This window comes from Euleptes europaea, chromosome 9 (assembly GCF_029931775.1).
Source record: "Euleptes europaea isolate rEulEur1 chromosome 9, rEulEur1.hap1, whole genome shotgun sequence".
Classification (NCBI taxonomy): domain Eukaryota; kingdom Metazoa; phylum Chordata; class Lepidosauria; order Squamata; family Sphaerodactylidae; genus Euleptes; species Euleptes europaea.
The window spans coordinates 32,671,344-32,691,064 of NC_079320.1; the positions used below are offsets into that span (position 1 = coordinate 32,671,344).

At 43.7% G+C, this 19,721-nt stretch overlaps 1 protein-coding gene across 1 annotated transcript; it reads left to right on the top strand.

The window, feature by feature from the left end:
• The first annotated feature begins 4,293 nt into the window (after positions 1–4,293).
• SPRY1 (sprouty RTK signaling antagonist 1) lies at positions 4,294–9,462 on the top strand. Its single transcript, XM_056855235.1, has 2 exons — positions 4,294–4,378; positions 8,234–9,462. The coding sequence occupies exon 2, from the start codon at positions 8,289–8,291 to the stop codon at positions 9,249–9,251; it is 963 nt and encodes a 320-aa protein (XP_056711213.1). The 5' UTR covers positions 4,294–4,378; positions 8,234–8,288; the 3' UTR covers positions 9,252–9,462.
• The last annotated feature ends 10,259 nt before the right edge of the window (positions 9,463–19,721 follow it).

Below are 19,721 nucleotides of genomic sequence, written 5' to 3' on the forward strand. Positions count from 1 at the left end.
AATTTGGGAATAGTACCATTATCCTCTAGGCTGAGTGAAAGATCCTGTATAATATTTAAGTCTCTCCCATTTATCCTTGACATTAATTCAAAAAAATCTACCATATGTTAGGACTATTTGCTAAATTTCAGCCAGTGTACCATCTCAGTTTTTAGAATGAATGACTCCGAATTCAAGGTAGTTCAAAGTTTGCTAGTTCTTAAATGTTGCATAATAGAACTTTGTAGTTGTACTGAAACCAGTAGGAGGAAATATCGTTCAGCTGAGATACAATCTCACATCTACTCAAAGGGTCATTATTTCTTATAACATCTTTAAAGATTACAACACTAGATAAGATCCAGCAGGAGAGATGTCCATTTAGACAGAAAGAATGATGATAAATTAAAAAAGTTAACGCAAATATATAAGGACTACCGGTAACTCTTTTAAAAACTTGTTCCAAATCTTCCAAACTGTGTGAATAGGGAGATATGGCCTACCGTATATACTCGCGTATAAGCCGAGTTTTTCAGCCCAAAAAAAGGGCTGAAAAAGCCGTCCTCGGCTTATACGTGGGTCAATACGGTAGGGGAGGGGGGAGGGAGGGAGGGAGGAGGGAGGGGGGAACTTACCACCGCCGCCGCCATCGCCGCCTCCGCCGCCATTGCTGCCGTGCCCGCGTGGCTTCCCCCGGCCAGGAGCGCCCTGGAAGGGCCTCCAGAGGCCTCTGGAGGCCCCGTCGCCGCCCCTGCCGGGCGCAGCGAGGCTGCTGCCGGCCGGCGCCGGCCTGCGCACCTGGATTGAGGTAAGCCTGCGGGGGGGGAGGGGTTATAAGCCGACCCTCGGCTTATACGCGGGTGCCTAATTTTTTCCCATTTTGGGGGAGAAATTAGGCACCTCGGCTTATACGCGGGTCGGCTTATACACGGGTATATACGGTATGTTTTTCATTAGCATACCATGATATATTTTAATGATACTTTCACACATCTCTGCTGCTATATGTACCATTGGGGTAAGTGGGAAGTCATTCAACTGCTGAGTGATGAACTGCATTGTATAAAATAATGAATATTTGGCAAACTGTGTCCACCTTTCTTCTAAGGTTGTTTTCAAAGTGAACAACATGACCCTTGGTATTTTTATTCCTCCTCCAAATACTTTTCATCAAAGTGAAATGCACTGTACATTTCACAGACCTGAAGAAGAGCTAGATTTGAATCCAGAAGCACCTTAGAGACCTTTCCAGGGTCAAAGCTCCGTTTCATAAGAAACAAAACTGAAGAAGTTGTTGGTCTTTCAAATGGTCCCAAACTCAAAACAATTTTGGAACTAGATGCATTTTAATTGCTGAAACCCTTTCCAGCCATGATATATTTCATGCCCATTATCTTTTTAAATCTTGAGAGTGATCATATTGATATGATAAATATAACTGTTCTTATAAAGATCTTATAAAAATTCATAGCAGACAGCAAATTGTCATGTTTATTTCTCTTCTCTGATGTGGCCTTAAACAGAGGATGCCAGAAATGCTAGAATTTAGGCACATTGTGAGAGGGAGGGGAGGAAGGAATGAGCTCAGCTCTTGTGCCACTTTGTTATATGTCCCAGGAAATGGTGCTTGCCACTTTTGGGTCAGGAAGGAGCTTTCAAGGCATGATTGAACCAGGGATCCTGGAGTTTTTTTGTGTCCTCTGGGCATACAGTAGGGGTCATTGGTAAAGTGGGGGGGGGGAAGTAGCTGAGAATTTGCTGCACTTCACAGGGAGTTGGACTAGATGACCCTTGGGGTCCCTCCTGCTCTGTGTCCATTTTTCTTTGACTCATGCTGGCTCAAACTGGGTCATTAAAACTTGTGAAGATTTGGGCTAAGTAATCTTCAACAGGCACTTTCAGGATTTCTGTGAGTTTCTTTGCTTAAATTTTGTGAACATGAAAAGATTTACAGACAACAGCGAATCAAGAAAAATAAGTTAAAAAAACTCAGAAAACTTACTTTCTATAATACAATTTGATAAATAAAGTATGAAATTTCCTGAAAGTTTCAGTGACACAAGCAGATTATAAAAATACAAATAGCAAAATCAATATATTTCTGAATCATCGACTATCTACAACCTTATTTCTGCCTCCAAATAACCACTGCATGCGTTTCATGTGGTGTCATGTGAACTTCTTATTCATTGGGGTTCCGGTTTGTGGGTAGTAAACGCTAGAGCAGTGGTGGCGAACCTTTTAGAGACCAAGTGCCCAAACTGCAACCCAAAACCCACTTATTTATCGCAAAGTGCCAACACAGCAATTTAACCTAAATACATTCACATCTTTTGTCTTAAAAGAAAAAACACCGTCTCCGTGAAAAGCCTGTAGCCACACCTGGTTGGATATTATACACCAGTCGTTCGTGACTGGACTAGCTTGTCCAACATAGGGAAATTCAGTTGCAATGACCGCTGTAGCTCAACCCATGGCCCACGATGTGGAAATGCAGTCAGAGGCGCTAAAGAAGTTCCGCCTGGAGGTGGGGAGGGGGCACCAGCAGCAACCTGCATTTCATAGGACACCAGCCCCCTCCCCAAAATGTCTGCAGAGCTGGATCACTGCGAAATACACTCGCCCCAAATAACCCCCTCCCAGATCAAGTCGGCATACACCTCTAGGCATGACCTCTAGGAAGAGCCCAAGCATGCCTCTCCGGTAGCTTGATACCGATGCCTGCCCAAACCCTAAGCGCGCAGAGGATCACAGCCCTCCTTAGGCTCAGGTCTCCAGCAAAGCAGCCCTTCCGAGGCGAGGAAGCGAGAGGGACGCCTCCGGGCTGGTTTTTCGCGATTCGGAAGGAGGAGGAGAAGAAGAAGAAGAAGAAGAAAAAAACCCCACGCCGAAGACTGGTAAACAAACATGGCAATGGGCAAACGCATGAATGAACGGACGAGGAAACGGGGGGAGAAGTCCGCGCCAGGTTTTCCTCTCCGCCTTCTGAGTGGCAGGTTGACATCACCGGGGGCGTGGCGGAGGGCCGAGGCGGGGGCGCCGAAGCGCCGCGGTGCGGAGCGCAGCTCATTCCCCAAGAGCCCCGCGGAAGCGCCGAGCGGCTCGCGAAGCGGCAGCTGCGGACCACACGGGCCAGCCGGGACCGCGCTCCGGCCGCCGCGGGCGCCCCGCGCTCCCCTCTTCCCCTTTGCCCTCGGTAAGCGCGGCCTCGGGCAGAGAAGCCTTCGCAAGGTCGTTCAGGTGCTGCTCGGCGTGGAAACGCGCGTGCTTTCCATGCGCCGACGTTGCGAGTGGTGCGGCACTACGAATATGCATTTTTTAAACTAACCTTATGCAAGGTTGTGTTTTTTTTTTAAAAAAAAACTCGAAGCGGCCGTCCGGGTTGACCTGCACGCGCGGGGCGGCTGCGAAGGACCCTTGCAGCAGCCAGCCAGCAGTTGTGCAAAACCTTCGGGGCGCTCCATGTTTTATTCCCCCCCCCTCCGGGGCGCGTCGTGCTTTCCCAGATCGCGCAAAGATCTGGCGCGTGCAGAGAAAGAGCCGAGCCGCTGCGAGGTGTCCCCCCCCCCGCGCCCCCCACTGACACGCCGGCGGGGCCGCGAGCCTGTCAATGCGCTCCCGACAGCCGCAGGCGGAGCACATGGCCCCGTCGCGGAGGGCCGTGGCCTTCGCGTGGCTCGCCCGGCGCTCCCCTGCTCGGGCCGGCCGCGCCGTCGCTCCCCGCGCTTTAACGCCGCTGCTTTTCTCTCCCTCCAGCGCTTCGTCGACGCCGCGACCGGAGGGAAGAGCCGCGGGCGGAGAAGAAGACCCGCCGGGAGGGGAAGAGCGAACCCGGCCGGGCCTTTTGCACGTCGCGCCTCCCTCGAAGCCCCGCCGCGCCCCTCTCCAGCCGCCTGGACGCAGCGTGGGACGGCCTCGCGGGAGACCGGACGACCCCCGCGTGGCAAAACCCGCTCGCGCTTCCTTTCCCGGGCGGCCAAAAAACAAAACACAGCCACCCCGCTCCCTCTGGATCCCCGGGAGCGGCGTGCTTGGCAGCTCAGCAGGGAGCACCGCGTTTGCTTGCACGAACAAGTCGCTTTGCAGAGGAGGAGGTGGAGGTGGGGGGCCCGGCCACGCACCCCGTTGGATGTTTCAGCCTCGGGAAGGAGGGCGTTTGCGGAGCGGGCGAGTGGGATTGCCCCCCGCCCGGGAGGCGAGGCTTGGCCGTTGCCTAGCGGGAAAGAAGAAGGCCCAGCTTGGCCCCTCCGCTCAACAGGGAGTCGGAGCTCGGGGGCCGGGGGGCCGAGCCCGCCTCCGCCGGGAATGAGTTCGCCAGCGTTTTAAGCCTTGCCCCACGCTGCCTTATGGATCTAACTTAGCAGGGCGCTGCTTTCGCGCGGATTTGCCGTCCCGACACGTAAGTGTGCCCCCGTCCTCTTGCAGGGTGGGTTCTTGCGGCCTTGTTGGGCACGTGTGGCGCTCAAGTGCCCAGCAGGTGTCCTGGGGCTTCTCTGCCTCCGAGGAAGGGCAAGGTTTCTCAGGATCCCTGGTTCGGGCCTGGGGCTCATTGGGATAGGCCAGTTGCCCTCTCCTTTCCCTACCAGGCTGCAGCGGTGACGTTTCAGGCTCGTTTTCCAGGCCTGTGGACTTGTGCTGGGCGGAGACAGACTAGCAGTTTTGCAGAGGGAGTGGGGGAACTGGACCCAGGGGTGAAGAGGTAGCCACCCCCCCTTGCTTCCAGAGGCTTTTGGGAACGCATTAGCCCTGTTGGCTAATTGTTTTAAAAGTTGCGTTTTGCTTCTTCCGTTAAGGCACCTTTTGGTTCATCGTTGACCGCTCTGGTGCAAAAATAAGTGAACCCAGGGGAACACTTGGACCTCATTGTCAAGGGATTATTGCATAGTATTCGATCACTGTGTGTACACCAGATAGAACGGGCATTTGGTTTGAAGGCTGCTTGGTCCCGCATTATCAAAGGCTACACGAGCACAAAAATAGTGCGCTGGAGTCTCAACGTCTCTCATAAGTATTGTATGACTTGTCTAGTTTCAGAATTGCTTAACATGGGTTTTACTTCTTAATGTCCTTTTATCGGGGACGGACATCCATGTGTGTTTGTGTGCGCGAGGGGGAATTCAAAGTGACTGGGTGTACCGCTTGCCCATATGAGATACATTCCCAGGCAGACAAGGTGATCTGAATTCTTTGCATGGAGAAAATGTACATGTGGCAGGTGGAAGTTACCTTAATACTTATCGTGCAAGTGTATCCAAGTAATTTTTTTTGGGGGGGGGGTCTGTTGTAAGTGGTGGTGGTAACATTTCCTGAAATGATCCTTTCTGCCCGGGCTGCTTTTAATGTGGGGTGTGGATGTGTGTGCTTAGTGGCATGTAGTCAGCGGGAGGGATTTCCCCTTCGAGAAGGGAGTGCGATTTGAGCAGGTCAGTGGAGAGGTTTGGAGGCTGCCAGGAGGAAATAGTGGGCAAGGCGGCGATAAAGAGGCTCCCACCCCCCCTGCCCCGTTCCTGTACGCCTCCTTCAAAAAACCCAGGGGGAGGAGGGGATTCTGCATGCTCCGACTAGCACCTGCAGTGTCTCTTTTGGTATTGGTCTGGAAAGGTAAAAGGAGAGGAGGGCGATGCAGCTTTAAGCGTCGGAAAGTCCGCCCTCCTGAGGTAATAGTAACCTCAGCCTTTTCCACTCCTCCTGCAAATGGGGCTGGAAGAAAAAAAAATCTCTTGCTTTCATTCATAACTTTCCCCTCTTCCTTCCTCTCTGTCAGCTCAGCTTCATCGCCTTCTTTGAGCTCCATTCACAGGGGGGGGGGGGCGTGCCGCCGCCCCCCTCTTTTCACCAGTTCTGGGCTCTGTGATGTCTCACATCCATTCAGAGCTGGGTTTTTGCAGCATTTCCCCCCCCCCCCTAGCAGGACTTCTGTCTTCAGACAGTTGTCCCTACAGTGAGAGGACTATATGTATCTTCACCAGAAAATGCGAGTGTCGCATGAGGAACTGTGAGAAATGTTTCAACTTGTGGAGGACTCCAGGTTTGGGTGGGGGGTCTCTCTTTGCCCCCTCCCTTTTGGGGAGGGAGGGGAAGAATTAAGGTTGCAGCCATAAACATGCTTAACCTCGATGGGTTTATTTCTGAGCGTGCCTGCTTCGGATTGCACTGTCTGTTCAGATCTTTGTTGGAATGGGATAAGGACAACCCCATGTCATAAATTTGTCTGGCTCTTTCTCAGGGTTTGTCTTCCTCCTAGCGAGTTACAGGGCTGGAAAGAAGACTCCCCCCCTTCCCCCAGCTCCCTGCTCTGTTCAGCACTGCATTTTGTAGTGCCTCCATGGTTATTCTGAGTCACAGAAAAGGAAAGTGTGATTTGAAGCAAGCAAAGTTCCTTATCTTGGGCTACTTATGCACGGGCAGTTGTGCCTTGGATTTGCTGCTCTCTAGATGCACATTTTCCCCATTTGAATTCTCAAAACTGCATAGGGGCTTATTTTTGAGTTTTGAGAACTCAGAGTGGCAAGTCCAAGGCAAAACCTCCTGTGCATAAATGGCCTTCAACTCTGCACCTTCAGGCAGGTGATAGGGAGGGAGGAGGGGACCTGAATTGTGGCTTGCTTTTTCCCCTCTCTGTGCGTTCCAGTGTAACTTGTGCCTGAGAAAGAAAAGGGAGGAACTGTCAGCCCTTTGGGTGGGGGTCATGTGCTGCAGAAAACCTCATGTTTGCTGTATTAGCTTGTTTGTGAAATTACTCATTGGTTGAAATGAGTTCATTTGTGAAATTACTAAAATGAACCTCACAATTTCATTTGTCACCTTGGATGCCTTCGAGGCGGTGCACAGTCTGAATGCATTATCGAGAGATTCGGGGTGCTGCAGTGGTTGAGTGGGAAGGTTGGGAAGCCGCTGGTTCAAGTTTCATCTCTGCTAGAAACTTGCTTGGTGACTTCATGCAAGGCATTGTTCTGTCAGCCCCGGTGCCTCTCTAATATGGCAGTAATCCTGCTGGCCTGATTTACAGGGTGGTTTACGTGAGGTGATTTACGGGAAATGCTTTGAGCACTTAGGAACGGGGTTATTATATTGATTCCAAACTTTTATCAACCTTTGCCTTTCATAATTTGTTGGTTAACGTGAGGAGTTCTCCAAATTGAAAAGTTTACACACCATTAAAATGTAGTGTGCTGTCAAAAGAATATGCATCTTAAAGGACTTTCCCCAAAAGTTGCTATGATAGTTGACGTTTTGGTCCCAGAAAAGACAGAGAAAAAGACAACGTGATTCAAGTACCGCAGTTGTATATACCTGTGTAAGGGAAATGAAAGGAACCATTTTGAATCTGTCTGGCTACTCCCCTCCCTTAGTGTTTAGTCAAAATAATAAATATGACTTCATTTTTCAGGAAAGGTGCACAGCCCTTCACTAATATCGAGTAAACGTCAGAATGTACCTCTTCATTTGCCACCTCCTTTAATACCTTTCCTTATAGCCCAGGAACACCACAAAACCTATTGTATAACAGGATGTTGCTCACATCTGGTGTTCTGCTTTAAGGTCAGTGCAGTCCTGAACAGCTTCAACGTTCAATTGAAGTTGATGGCCTTAGAAAGATGTAACTGTTTAGGATCGCTCTGTGAGTATACTAGATTTTTGCAAAAGTGATATTTCTACCTAGAAAGAATCCCACAGGAAGGTTCCTCATTATGGAATTATAGTTAAAGAAATAAATCTGTTGACTTTTAAGTTGAGAACAAGGATAAGTTTTGGAATGTAATTTTAACAAGCAAAACACCCCTCCAAAGATTTGAACAAGAGCCTTCAGCTATTGTAGCATTTATAATAGGAGCCTGAGGGTGTTGCTCCCCCCTCATGTGGCCCTGAAGCATTCATTCGGTACTGCTGCACATTTTAATTTTTGTTGTGAGCTGCTTTGAGCCCCCTTTTGGGTGGGAGGTAGCAGAGAAAAGAGGACAATAAATGCATTAAATGAATAATTAAAACATTTCAGTAAAGCTCTAACCCACGGCCAGAATTAAGCATGAATCTATCAGAAGCAGCTACAGACTTCTTATATTTGTTTTTTAAGTTTTAAAATGGTTTGTGCCCAGGTACTTGGAGCCAATATTGGATACTATGTCCTTGAATTAGTTTTACTGGTTAGAGCAATTTATGACTTGCCATATACTGTGATGTTGTTTGTTAAGCTTTCTGTGACTTGTTCCCTTTTCTTTAACCCTTGGTTTCTCTCTTTTTCTCTCTCTTCTAGGACTTCAGATGCATGCCAGGTTCCTGGTGAATGCCAGAAGTAGAGATCACTACAGATGGAGTCCCAAGGTCAACATGGCAATGGCAGTTCATTAGTTGTCCTTCAGCAGCCTTCTTTGGATAGCAGGCAAAGGGTAGACTATGAAAGAGAGGTCCAGCCAACAGCGATCTTGTCCCTGGATCAGATCAAGACCATCAGGGGCAGCAACGAGTACACTGAAGGCCCATCTGTGGTGAAAAAGTCTGCTCCACGGACAGCGCCTAGGCAAGAAAAGCATGAACGGACTCATGAAATCATACCGATTAATGTGAATAATAATTATGAGCACAGACCCAGCCACCCCAGTCACTTGCTGCATCAACATAACTCACGGGCTCCTGTGTTGAGCAGATCTACGAGCACTGGGAGCGCAGCTAGTTCTGGAAGCAACAGCAGCGCATCTTCAGAGCAGGGCCTGCTGCTAAGGTTACCCCCATCTAGGCCGGGGCCAGGCCACAGATCTGAGAGGCCTATCTGGACGCAGCCCAAGCCGTCATCTCTGATTGTGGATGACCTGACAGGTCCCTTGAAAGAGGACTTGACACAGTACAAATTTATCTGTGAACAGTGCGGGAAGTGCAAATGTGGAGAGTGCACAGCGCCCAGGGCCTTGCCATCCTGCTTGGCCTGCAACAGGCAGTGCTTGTGCTCAGCAGAGAGCATGGTGGAATACAGCACCTGTATGTGCCTGGTCAAAGGGATCTTCTACCACTGTTCCAATGATGATGAAGGGGACTCTTATGCGGATAATCCTTGCTCTTGTTCCCAGTCACATTGCTGGTCTAGGTACTTATGCATGGGAGCCCTATCCTTGGTTTTGCCTTGTTTGCTCTGCTACCCTCCTGCAAAAGGATGCCTAAAACTGTGCCGAGGGTGTTATGACCGGATCAATCGTCCAGGTTGCCGATGTAAGAACTCCAACACGGTTTATTGTAAGCTGGAAAGTTGCCCCTCTCGGGGTCAAGACAAGCCCTCATGATTTACGGAGGGAGATGTTCAGTTCTTCAAACTCTTTCAGGTTGTGGCTGGCTTTTCTGTCTTGATTTTTCCACCAACCCTCCCCCCCCCATTATTTTCCATTCTTCCTCTAATGTTCTTTCTTTCCTACACTGTAGTTTCTCTCAGCAAGGGCAAATCTGAGTGTTTCCTTGATCTTTGGCAAATGTGGCCCACATACTTGCATATCTCAGTTCTTGACTTGGCAAGTAATCTCAGGTTTGTGAGTAATCCACTCCTGAAAGAAGTAATGAGGGTAATGGGCTGTTCTTCTGAAGCCTCATTGCTCTGCAAAAAACTTTCCAAAGATGCTTTTATGTTTGTTCTCTGCAACTCCTTTTTTTCCACCCCTCCCCCACTTAATGCCTTCCAAGCAATTATTTCAAGTTTTTTTCCCCATTAAAGAGTTGGATTATGAAGCTTTTTTTTAAAAAAAGAAGCATTTGTTATAGTTGGTTTGGAATATAGTAAACCTTGTACCTGCCTCTTCTTCTTAGTGCCTCCTGCTCTCTCCTCTTCCTCCATTAAAAAAATTCTCAGTCCAGTCTCATGGGATACTTATTTTATTTAGATTGGCTCTCCCACTTTTTGTTGCTTACTAGAAGGATCTGCACACTGAAGATGTAATGGCTTCAGATTGGTTCATTAGTTTCTATAGCTTTTATATATGTGCAGGGCCTTTTTTAAACCTCCCTTCTTTTGATACTAAAGTTGTTGGTTTCTGCGCATCTGAGAAATAATCTTCGGGTATCATAAATTTTAAGTTGTATAAACATTCTTTAGTCTCTAACATTTCTGTATTTCTGTGGTTTAACAACATTTAGCTCAACCCTGTGCTTGGTAACTTTAGCCTCTCTGTTTTTATTGCCTTAGCCACAAATTGTGGTGCTTTTTTGTATATTTTATGTATAAAACACAAAGTTGAATTCTGACTATTTTTAAGACAAAGGTCTGTCAAAACTTTTTTATTGTAAAGAATATTTATTATGTGAATCTTTATTATTTTATGATATTTATTACAAAGAACTGTTCCAAAAATGTACTCCTGTCTGAATATAACAAAATATCAATACTTAATGAAATAAGGGTGACACGAAGAAAGTACATATGTTAAACTATAATGCAGAAAATATAATAATTAATGAAAATGGCTTGGGTTCTTTATTTTTTAATACAACAGTCAGTTGTGTTAACACTATCAGTAAGAGGATTGCTGCTTCTGTTCCTTCCAAATTTTTGTCATGACTGTGAAACCACAGCTAGTATTCTAGTTTTATTCACTTTTTGTTTGTTTGTTGTCAAATGCATTTGTGATCTGAGATATTTCGGAGTATTCATACATGTTCAGTCAGGTGTGGTCGACATAAGACCCAAGCTACATCTGTTCAGCTGTAGACATTTGGTATGTACACCTATATTTTTCATTGCCCAAGTGTCTAGTCCTTAAGGTACAAATTATTGTGTGGAACTGCAATGGCAAAAAAGTGCGGAAGGATTGGAAAACAAAATACAAGCAAGAAGACACCTGAATTCCTTATTTTCCAGATAGTATACTGTCTATCTTGTACGTTTCAAAAGGCTGATACTGTGGGTACACTATAAGAATATTGTAGAATGAGTTCAACTTTTGTACCAATTGCAATTTGGTATCTTCCATAAAAGATATGCAAAGTAGCTACATATATGCCACACATTGTTGGTATTATTGACATCATGGTTTCCTTCATCTGTTTCCTATCCCTGTTCTCTATGGGAACTAGATTCTTGGGTTTTGTTTTCTTATGAGACATTAATGGAACATCAGCTTAAGTGCATGCTTTTTGAAAACTACAAACATGCCTATCTATCCTTTCTGGAAGTCAGTGTGTGCTAGCTGGTTGAATTGTGTATCAGCTAAGAAAACACATCTATTTTTTAAAATTTGCATCCAATAAAGTAAGAATCAAAAGGATAAAAGTACCTTGTTGTGCTGAAGTATATGATCTTATGGGCAATTCTGAGTCCTAAGCTGTGGCTTTGTTCCATTCTGGCATTCACACCTGTTTGTTCAAAACTATAATCCTTCAAATGGTTACACAAATCTTACAGATTTAGTGCAGCTGTTCTATCTCTTGGGATATTCGAAGCTCTTTGCCACAGCTAGGCTTTAGGACATTGTGCTGATTAGGTTATTCTGGCAACTAAAATGTTTATACAAACTTCCCTCGTAATTTTAAATTTCTTCAGAAAAGCACATGCTGCCAAACATGATCTCTCAAGCTTTTATAGTTTGTGTCATAACTACACTGTTGATTAATGTCCGTTTCAGCATGTGGAAGATCGAAACAAGGTTTCCCATTGTGACAGAAGCAACATTGGCACATTCATTGTGTTTCTTGTTGGATCATTTATTTTAAATGTTTGTGGTAAAAGGCTCGCTGTAACTTACAGTGCCATCTGAAGCAGAATTACATCCTACCAAGCCTATGGATTTCAGTGGATTTAGGAAAGTGTGACTCTGCTTTGACTTCAAAGTGATACCTTTTTAAGGACAGAAGGTTTATCAATACGTGGCCACTTTCTCATAATTTGGGTTGACATTAGAGTCAGGATTCTGTTCATGGCTGTCATTTCTGGACCTTGTCCCCACAGACACAAGAGCTGCTGTATTTTAGGCGGGAGACTCCTGCTTCTTTTCCAAGCTGAATGTGAATACATGGCAGGAATATCATCTTTGACAGCACTTGGAAGAGTGAGGGAGAGTTAATCCATTCCCCACTGGTGCCAGTCATCCTCTGAAATCCTCCATACATCAATGGACCTGATATGGTAAACATATAATACAACATAATACAATATAATACTCTAGGCCAGATTGACCAAGGATCTTGGAGAGGGTTTTTTTTTTTTGCCATCTTGTGGGCATGGAGTAGGGATTACTGGGTGTGTGTGAGGGAGGTAGTTGTGAATTTTCTGCATTGTGCAGGGGGTTGGACTAGATGACCCTGGTGGTCCCTTCCAACTCTATCATTCTATGAATTGATGGCTGTATGTTATGATTGTGGAAGAAAAAAGAGGGGAATAAGACCCAGCCTAAAAACAGAAGCTGAGTACCCGAGGTTGGGTAAAAGGAATATCATCAGTGGTTAATTAAAACCCATGTTAGCCTGCACACATTTACAGGAATAAATACATTCATATACAAACAGTTCAAACCCAGCCAGGCATGTGTATAGGTTGTAAAATCTATTACCAATTACTCAAACATCTGGTCAGATTGGTTCTAGTTGTGATACTGGTTAGTATATGTCTCTCTTATACTATGTGTGCAGGTATCAACCTAGTAGATGTTATGATTGCCATATAGGGTCCATGTTCCAGGCTTATCAACATGTTTAATAAGCACAGGCTTAATGTTTCTCAATTCTCCAGTTGCTTTCCTCTTTTAGCGCTCTTTCGTAAGCAAAAGCTAGTCCTGTGATATTTTGATAGTGGTACTGTTTTAATTTAGGCTATTTCTACATTAATGATTTTTTTTTGCAGAATAAATGCACACTTGTCTTACTTGTACAGTCTTTCTTTAGAATTTGGGGGATATGCTTTCAGGATACATAGCACTTTTTGCACCGTGGAAATGTCATTTATCTCGCATATATTATTTGTTGCTTTAATAACTACAGTGGTCGTGGACCCCTTAGATACTAATGAAATGATTCCTAATGAACAAATGAACATACACTGCAGCAAGGTCCTGTCCCCCCACATCCATTAACAATGTGCTAGCGATTGTACTTGAAAAGGACTTGCATCAGTAGTTGGCTGGAGCGCCCATCCTCTAACAATGACGATTGTTCCAAATGGCCACTCAACTTAGTTGAGGCCCTTGTCACATAAACTGCACTCATGACCAGAAATGCCACTTATGCAGTAGTCAGAATGTTTGAACACAAAGTTCAAATACTGATTTTCAGTTGAAATTGTCTAGACTCTGTCCAACACAGAACTGTATAACGCAATTTATATTTATTTTCATAAAATTCCATTACAATGTGCTGCACCTTTGGGCAATCTCAGCATGTTATAAACCAGCAGAACAGTTTTCTTCCTGGTGTGTGTGTGTGTGTGTGTATGTGTGTATATACAGTTTGGACCTTTTTTTTCTTTTAAAAGATCTATGTGTTCAGTATATGGACCAGGAAGGCATTAGTAGTCCTAAAACTGAAGGTCCCAAGAGATTTATTTGAACCAATTCCACTGAGGGCAAATGTTCTGTTCTACCTAATGAGGGATGTTACTGAAATACTTATATGTCCCCCATTTTTATAGGGGTAATAAAATATTACTTCATACACATTCTTTGGTGTCCTTTTGACTGGCATGTGGGTTTGTTATACTTTGCAGAGCTGATTTTGCCCTTTGTGTATGGAGAATTTGAATGCCTTGAAGGTAGTCTGGGCTATGTGGGTTCTTCCTGCAAATAGATGAAGCATGTCAAATACACTCCTGTGGCAATTGGCTTAATGCAAGCACTCTCGGTTCTAACAATGCTAGCTGAAGGCTCTAGTAGTGTGGTTTTAGCTTCCAGGTGTGTTTTTGAAAGTCTGTTTAAAAACAGGGTCAAAGGATATTGCCAATGGGTACTAAAATGAGGAGGCTGAAGAATAACTTTTTTTAACCACTGTATGTGGATGGCACTTGGAAATTACAACTATTTGCTCTGCAGGTGCTTTTAACAAGACAAAAGGTGCTTAGTATTAAGACTTTCTCTGCATGATCAGTCAGTCTGTGTGCCTAAACTGTGTGTTAGCCTTTGTATGACTTTATCACAAGTCCCTTTCAATAGCACAATGTTTGCTTGTAAACAGCAGGGTTACAGGATGACCTTACTGATGTTTGATCCCTTGAGAAGACCCAACCTACTAGATGTGTAGTCCCCTTCAGGAGAAATGCGCAATCTCCGAAGCATTTGTAATCCCAGCTAAATTAAAGGTTGGATATGGAGGATCCTTTCTGATATGGTTTACAACCCTGTAACATCATGATGCTATGGGTGGATTCAGCTCGGCATCAACTACAAGACCCACTTAGGGGGGAAAATAATTTTGTGTAGTGTCCATAACTGTTAGAAGGGTTGCCTCCAGCAATGTGGTTAAACTCAGCATTACCCCCATATTGCACAGCTGCTAGGAAATCCCAGGTAATACTGGTTTGGTGGCTTCTGATGACTGTTCCCTCAGGTGGGACTGGTAACTTTTGCTTTTAAGATCTGATTGCATACGTCAACAACGTTTGATAAATACCAGTATTCAAGTGTCTGATATTTATAGGTAATTCTTAAAATCTTTGAAGTGGGAAATGTGAGAAATGTACCCTGAAGCTTGTTTTCACATTTATACCTGAGGCGTGGTAAATAGCCTTTAACAGAAAATGCTGGAAGTGAGGAGGACATCTATTCAGCTATTCTGAAGAATGTATACTTTTCTATCTATGAAAACTGGAAAAGAAATTGTAAGGAACACCAGCAAATGCCTTGTTCAAAAGCCAGATGGTTTGGAAATTATTTGACATTTTATTGAGGTACTTTAAAGTTTTATGTTGAATATTCAAATTGTATTTTTGGCTTGATAAGTGAGTATGGAAGGTGAACTTGCTAAGACAGTTGCCCGATATGGCAATTCTCTCTAAATGGCTGACTTATTTGTACTCTGATTTGCAAACAAACAAGGCCATGTGTCCTCATCTTCCACTGTTATAAACTGCCCATCTCACCTCTATTTATCCCCTCTAGACTATGAAAGAGCCATATGGAACACACATTTACTTTTTACTGTTGGCCATTTCACACCTGTGGGTGGAGTATATGTGTAGAGTGTGTAGAACAATCACGTAATTGGTATGTTGAGAGCTGGGCACAGAGTGAAGCAATAACACTAGTACTACGGCAGACACTAAGCTCTAAATAATGTTCTCAATACTCCGGTTTGGATGCAGAAATTGGTCCTGAGGCTCCAAAGGCTCCTAAGTGGAATGACTCAGTAAGAAGACAATGCAAACAATAAGCTCTTGCATGTGGATTTATCACTGTTTCCTTCCAAAGCTGTGCATAACTGAATGAAAGGCAACGTGTTATGTGACTAATTATTGCGGTTTGGAAAACCATTGTGCTCTCTTTGGCGGAAGAAAATATGTAGGCCTTACTTAGAGACCGCTTGGAAATTCCTTTATAGATCTGAGAGCATGAGAAATGCTTGCTCAATTTTAACCACCTTTAAAGCATCTTTGATAATATTTTGATTACTTCTTAATGAGCAGAAGTCTGTAGTTCCAATTTTCCAAGGCAATTTACATTGGTTACTTCAGGAAGGGTAATGGTTGAAGGCTGAAGAAGTTTTCTCAAGAGACTTGGTTTTTTCAAATCCCAGCATCTCTGCAAGGATGCCAAACTCTTCCTACATTATGTATTTTCCAATATTAATTTTTTCTCTTAAAAAACACTGTTTTGAGTATAGCAAAGACCATACCTCAGAAATATATCCTGATTATTTTTTTGTACAAGTGGGAATTCCTGACAAATATATCTGTGTCTGCCCACAACAACAGGATATCCACCAGATCATTTGAATGTTATAGCCACGTTTCTAGGAACTACTGTTCACATTTAAAAGTTATACCTATAAATGTTATATGCAGTGTTGCATAAATCTTGAATAAATGTCTGAATCAGGCAAAGAAAGGCATGAAAGAAATGTGGGAATACAGTGAGAACTAGTCAGGTTATGCTTCTGGACCTGAAATTAACTGAAGGGTTAAATTGTGACATCTAAAGTTTGGTAAGAGACTTCTATAATTTCTTTTGAACACAGAAATAGCATATTATGGAATTAAAATACACACGGATTATAATTTTGTATGATTGGAGAAGTATAGAACTGCAGTCCTAAACACACATACTTGGGAGTAATCATTGAATAAAATGGATCACTTCTGAGTAAACATGCATAAAATGTACTGTAAGTTACTAGAGCTGCATACTTTAGAAACTAAAGGCAATAAAGTACTGCCAGAAGTCACTAATTAAATAATCTGTGCAGTCTTAAACTCGGAAGCTTGTTTAGGTGACTCTGTGATATGTTCAAATGCATATTGTCATAACAGAGTTTAGTGGCAATGATGGGAGCGGCGGTTTGGAGGGTTAGTAATCCCATCAGGAGTTTTCCAGTTTACTATTGTTTTTCCCCTTATTAAATCAAAGACTAAGCCTTATTCTGACAAGTCTAGTGTCCTGGTTCCTGCTTGCAAACAGGGAGTAAAACAACCAATGGTGGGAAAGATAAATTATACCTATACAAATTAGACCTGTGTATATTTTTAAAAACTTGTCTGGGATACAAAATGTACTTAGTGTCACCTACAAGGTTGCCCATGAAGCTGCACATCCTGGCTCTTGGGGATCACGGTGCAAAGATTGCTGCAAAAACGACAGTACTTCTGAGTATTTGGCTTTTCTCTAGCAGAGAACGAGACATAAATAATACATGTTACTTTCATGGTCAGCAACTAATGCTCAGATCCCAACGTTTTTAATTAAAAAGCTTTTATTTCCACAAATTTATTCTGTGGTCGTTCCTCAACAGATCTGCCTTGGGTTTGTAATGGGGAATGTTTTAGCAGGAATGTAGCCTTTTGTTACTATGAATAGTTCAGGGCAGATTAGTTGTATGCCAATTTCCTGTTGCCTTTCAGAGCTGCAATCTGAGCCCTATTTGCTTCTGGCTCTTGCACAATTGAAAACAATGGGTGGCTTCTTTCAGGTTTCACTTCAGAGCTCTTAGGAACAGGGGAAGTGGCTAAAGCCCTACTTTACAGGTAATTAACAATAGATAATGTTTGCTTCCCTTCTCTTTTTTTGTTTGTTAAAAAAACCCTGATAAAAGCTAGAAAGACTCCTGTAGCTCCCAATTTAAAGGCCTTCCTGCTGCCGAAGACACTGCCTTAGCAAACTGGTTATGAATATCTAGGGGTGGTGGGGATATATATATATATATATATATATATGTTACATTGAATTTTAACACACACAAATCAGACTGAGACGTAGAGAGGGTTAATGCATTGATTAGAAAATGTACATATTTGAGGAAGTCCAGTCTACCTTGTTCCCTTATACATCCTGGTGAAATGTCTTAGTTTATACATCTGAATATGTAAAGGAACTGTATGTGCAGTAGTATGGAATGGCTTGTGCTTAATTTCCAGTGAAGTTAATAGTGTTAAATATTATTGTTGGTTATTATGTAAGCAGACAGTGACCTTAGTGGGATACTGAAGGAAACTTTTATTTCCTTCCTGATTATAATCAAATAGATCAAAGGATTGACTCCACTCCAGAGCTTCCTATGTGCTGCAGGGGCAAAGGTGTTTAGAACTGCGAAGGAGCTCACAATCGGCTGAAGTAAATGGCAAGCCCTGCGTGTCCCTAAAGTTCCCTTGTTCCCAAGATATTGCCACTTCAAGGCAATTCATGTTTCTCCCAAACCCCATCTTCTAGAGAAGAGCTGAAGACCTAACAGTCATGACAGAACTGCAGAAAGTAATATCCTTTGGAAGTCATAGTCTATATATATATTTATATGCCCCTTAAAATTTTATGCCTCTTCTGTTTCTAGTGCCTTCACATCTAAAGTCACACTTTCCTGTTGGGTAAATTAAAAAAAAAAAAAAAACCCTGCATGAAGGCAAGTTTGTTTCTCTTCTAAGTCAAAGACACGTACATCAGACGTTTTAAAATCGGAAAAGTCAAATATATTTTTCCCATACTGTTTCAGCAAAATAGCTTCCTTAAGAGTGTTCATTCATAAAATCTGAATTTTCCAGTAGAGAAACTATTGCATGTCCTTATTCTTAAGCCATTACTTTATGGTTTAATAGCTTCACTTCTTTTCCTTGTGGGTTGATTTTAACTTTGTGAGTGTGTAGTTACCATGTTAGCTACAGAACAGGGACAGAAAAAGAGCCTTGAAAATCCCTGTTTTAAAGTTTGAGGAGTTCTTCAGTTTAGAGGGAGAAAAAGAGGAAGTAGACAGGTCATCTTCCTTATAAGTGAACTTCAACAAGGGCAACTAACTGGAGGCCAAGAGCTCTGGGCCAGCAGACTCACTCTGACACAGCCTTTGCTGTCCATCTAGCCTCTCTTGTTTCCATGCTCACATCCCCACAGTATGAATGCCTTCTTATCGTGTGTTACGTAGCGTGACTAACATCTGTCACTTGTGATTTATTTTCTCTCTTGCTTCACTTCCTGGGGGGAAGATCATGCCTGCAAGTGTAGAGTTTTGTTTGATAGCTTTAAAATGATGTTTTGGTTTGATGGATTTTTGAGGAGTTGAGGGGAAGTTTTTTTTTTTGAGTTGGAGAATGTTGTCCTCTTAGGAACATGATGCTGCTGGTGAGCATCAGTAGTAGTGACATCAGACTAAAGACATGTGGAGTTTTGCATGGAATAAAATGTGGACTGAAGTTATGTGGCTGACCTGTATTCTTTTACTATGAAAGCTGAGCATCACATTGCCTTAGCTGCTGTATTTACAGCACTTAAATTTTTAACTTATTTGTTCATTATAGCTTTATATTTATCCTGGGGTTTTTTAGCCAGAATTGGCTCCTGGAGAGGCTCATATTAATTCTAAAATAGCATAAACAACAATACCAAATGTGAATCCCTTAGGGAAAGTGGTTCTTAGCTGAGCTGAATCCAGCCAGGATGGAGGAGTCCCTGACTGCTTCCTGCCTTCCATTGTTTAAATTACATCTTTGGGAGGAATGTTTTGATGGAATTTAGCTGAGAAGGTATTGGAATTTTAAACTAGTGTCAAAATTATGTTCAAAGTAAATAGTATTCAGCTGACTTTACATAGACACCATTTTACTACCATAATTTATCTTTTAGAAAATGCTTTAAAATATCTCCTGTATTCCTCACAGGAACATTTTCACATTATGACTATTCCTGTTGTACATGTGGGGAATTTACAATTTAGAGTTCTAAAAATACTAACTCAGAAGAGTAAATCCTGTGAGTTTCTTTAGGATGTTTCCCTGTCAGAATATTTAGGTTTAAGAGGTGGTGTTGTATTCTGCAGAAGATTTCCACATGGCCAACTGACCATGGGCAAGCCAAAACACTAAAATGATCCTGGCAGTCATCTCCCTCTGACTTCTGAGGATGAAAGTCCTCAGGAGGACAGGAAGGGACTGCACCGGTGTTGGAGTCCCCCATGCCAGCATCCGGGCTACTTACGCCGCCGTAAGTGGCCCTAACGCTGGTGGGGAGGCCCAGACGCTGGTCTCCTGGTGCTGCTGCGGCAGCACCACCCCAGGACGCCGACAGGGCCTTCTGCCAGCATCCCACTGGCATCACACGCCGGCGTTCTGGGGGGGGGTGTTCCTGGGGCATGCCGGGGGGGTGGAGGAGGTG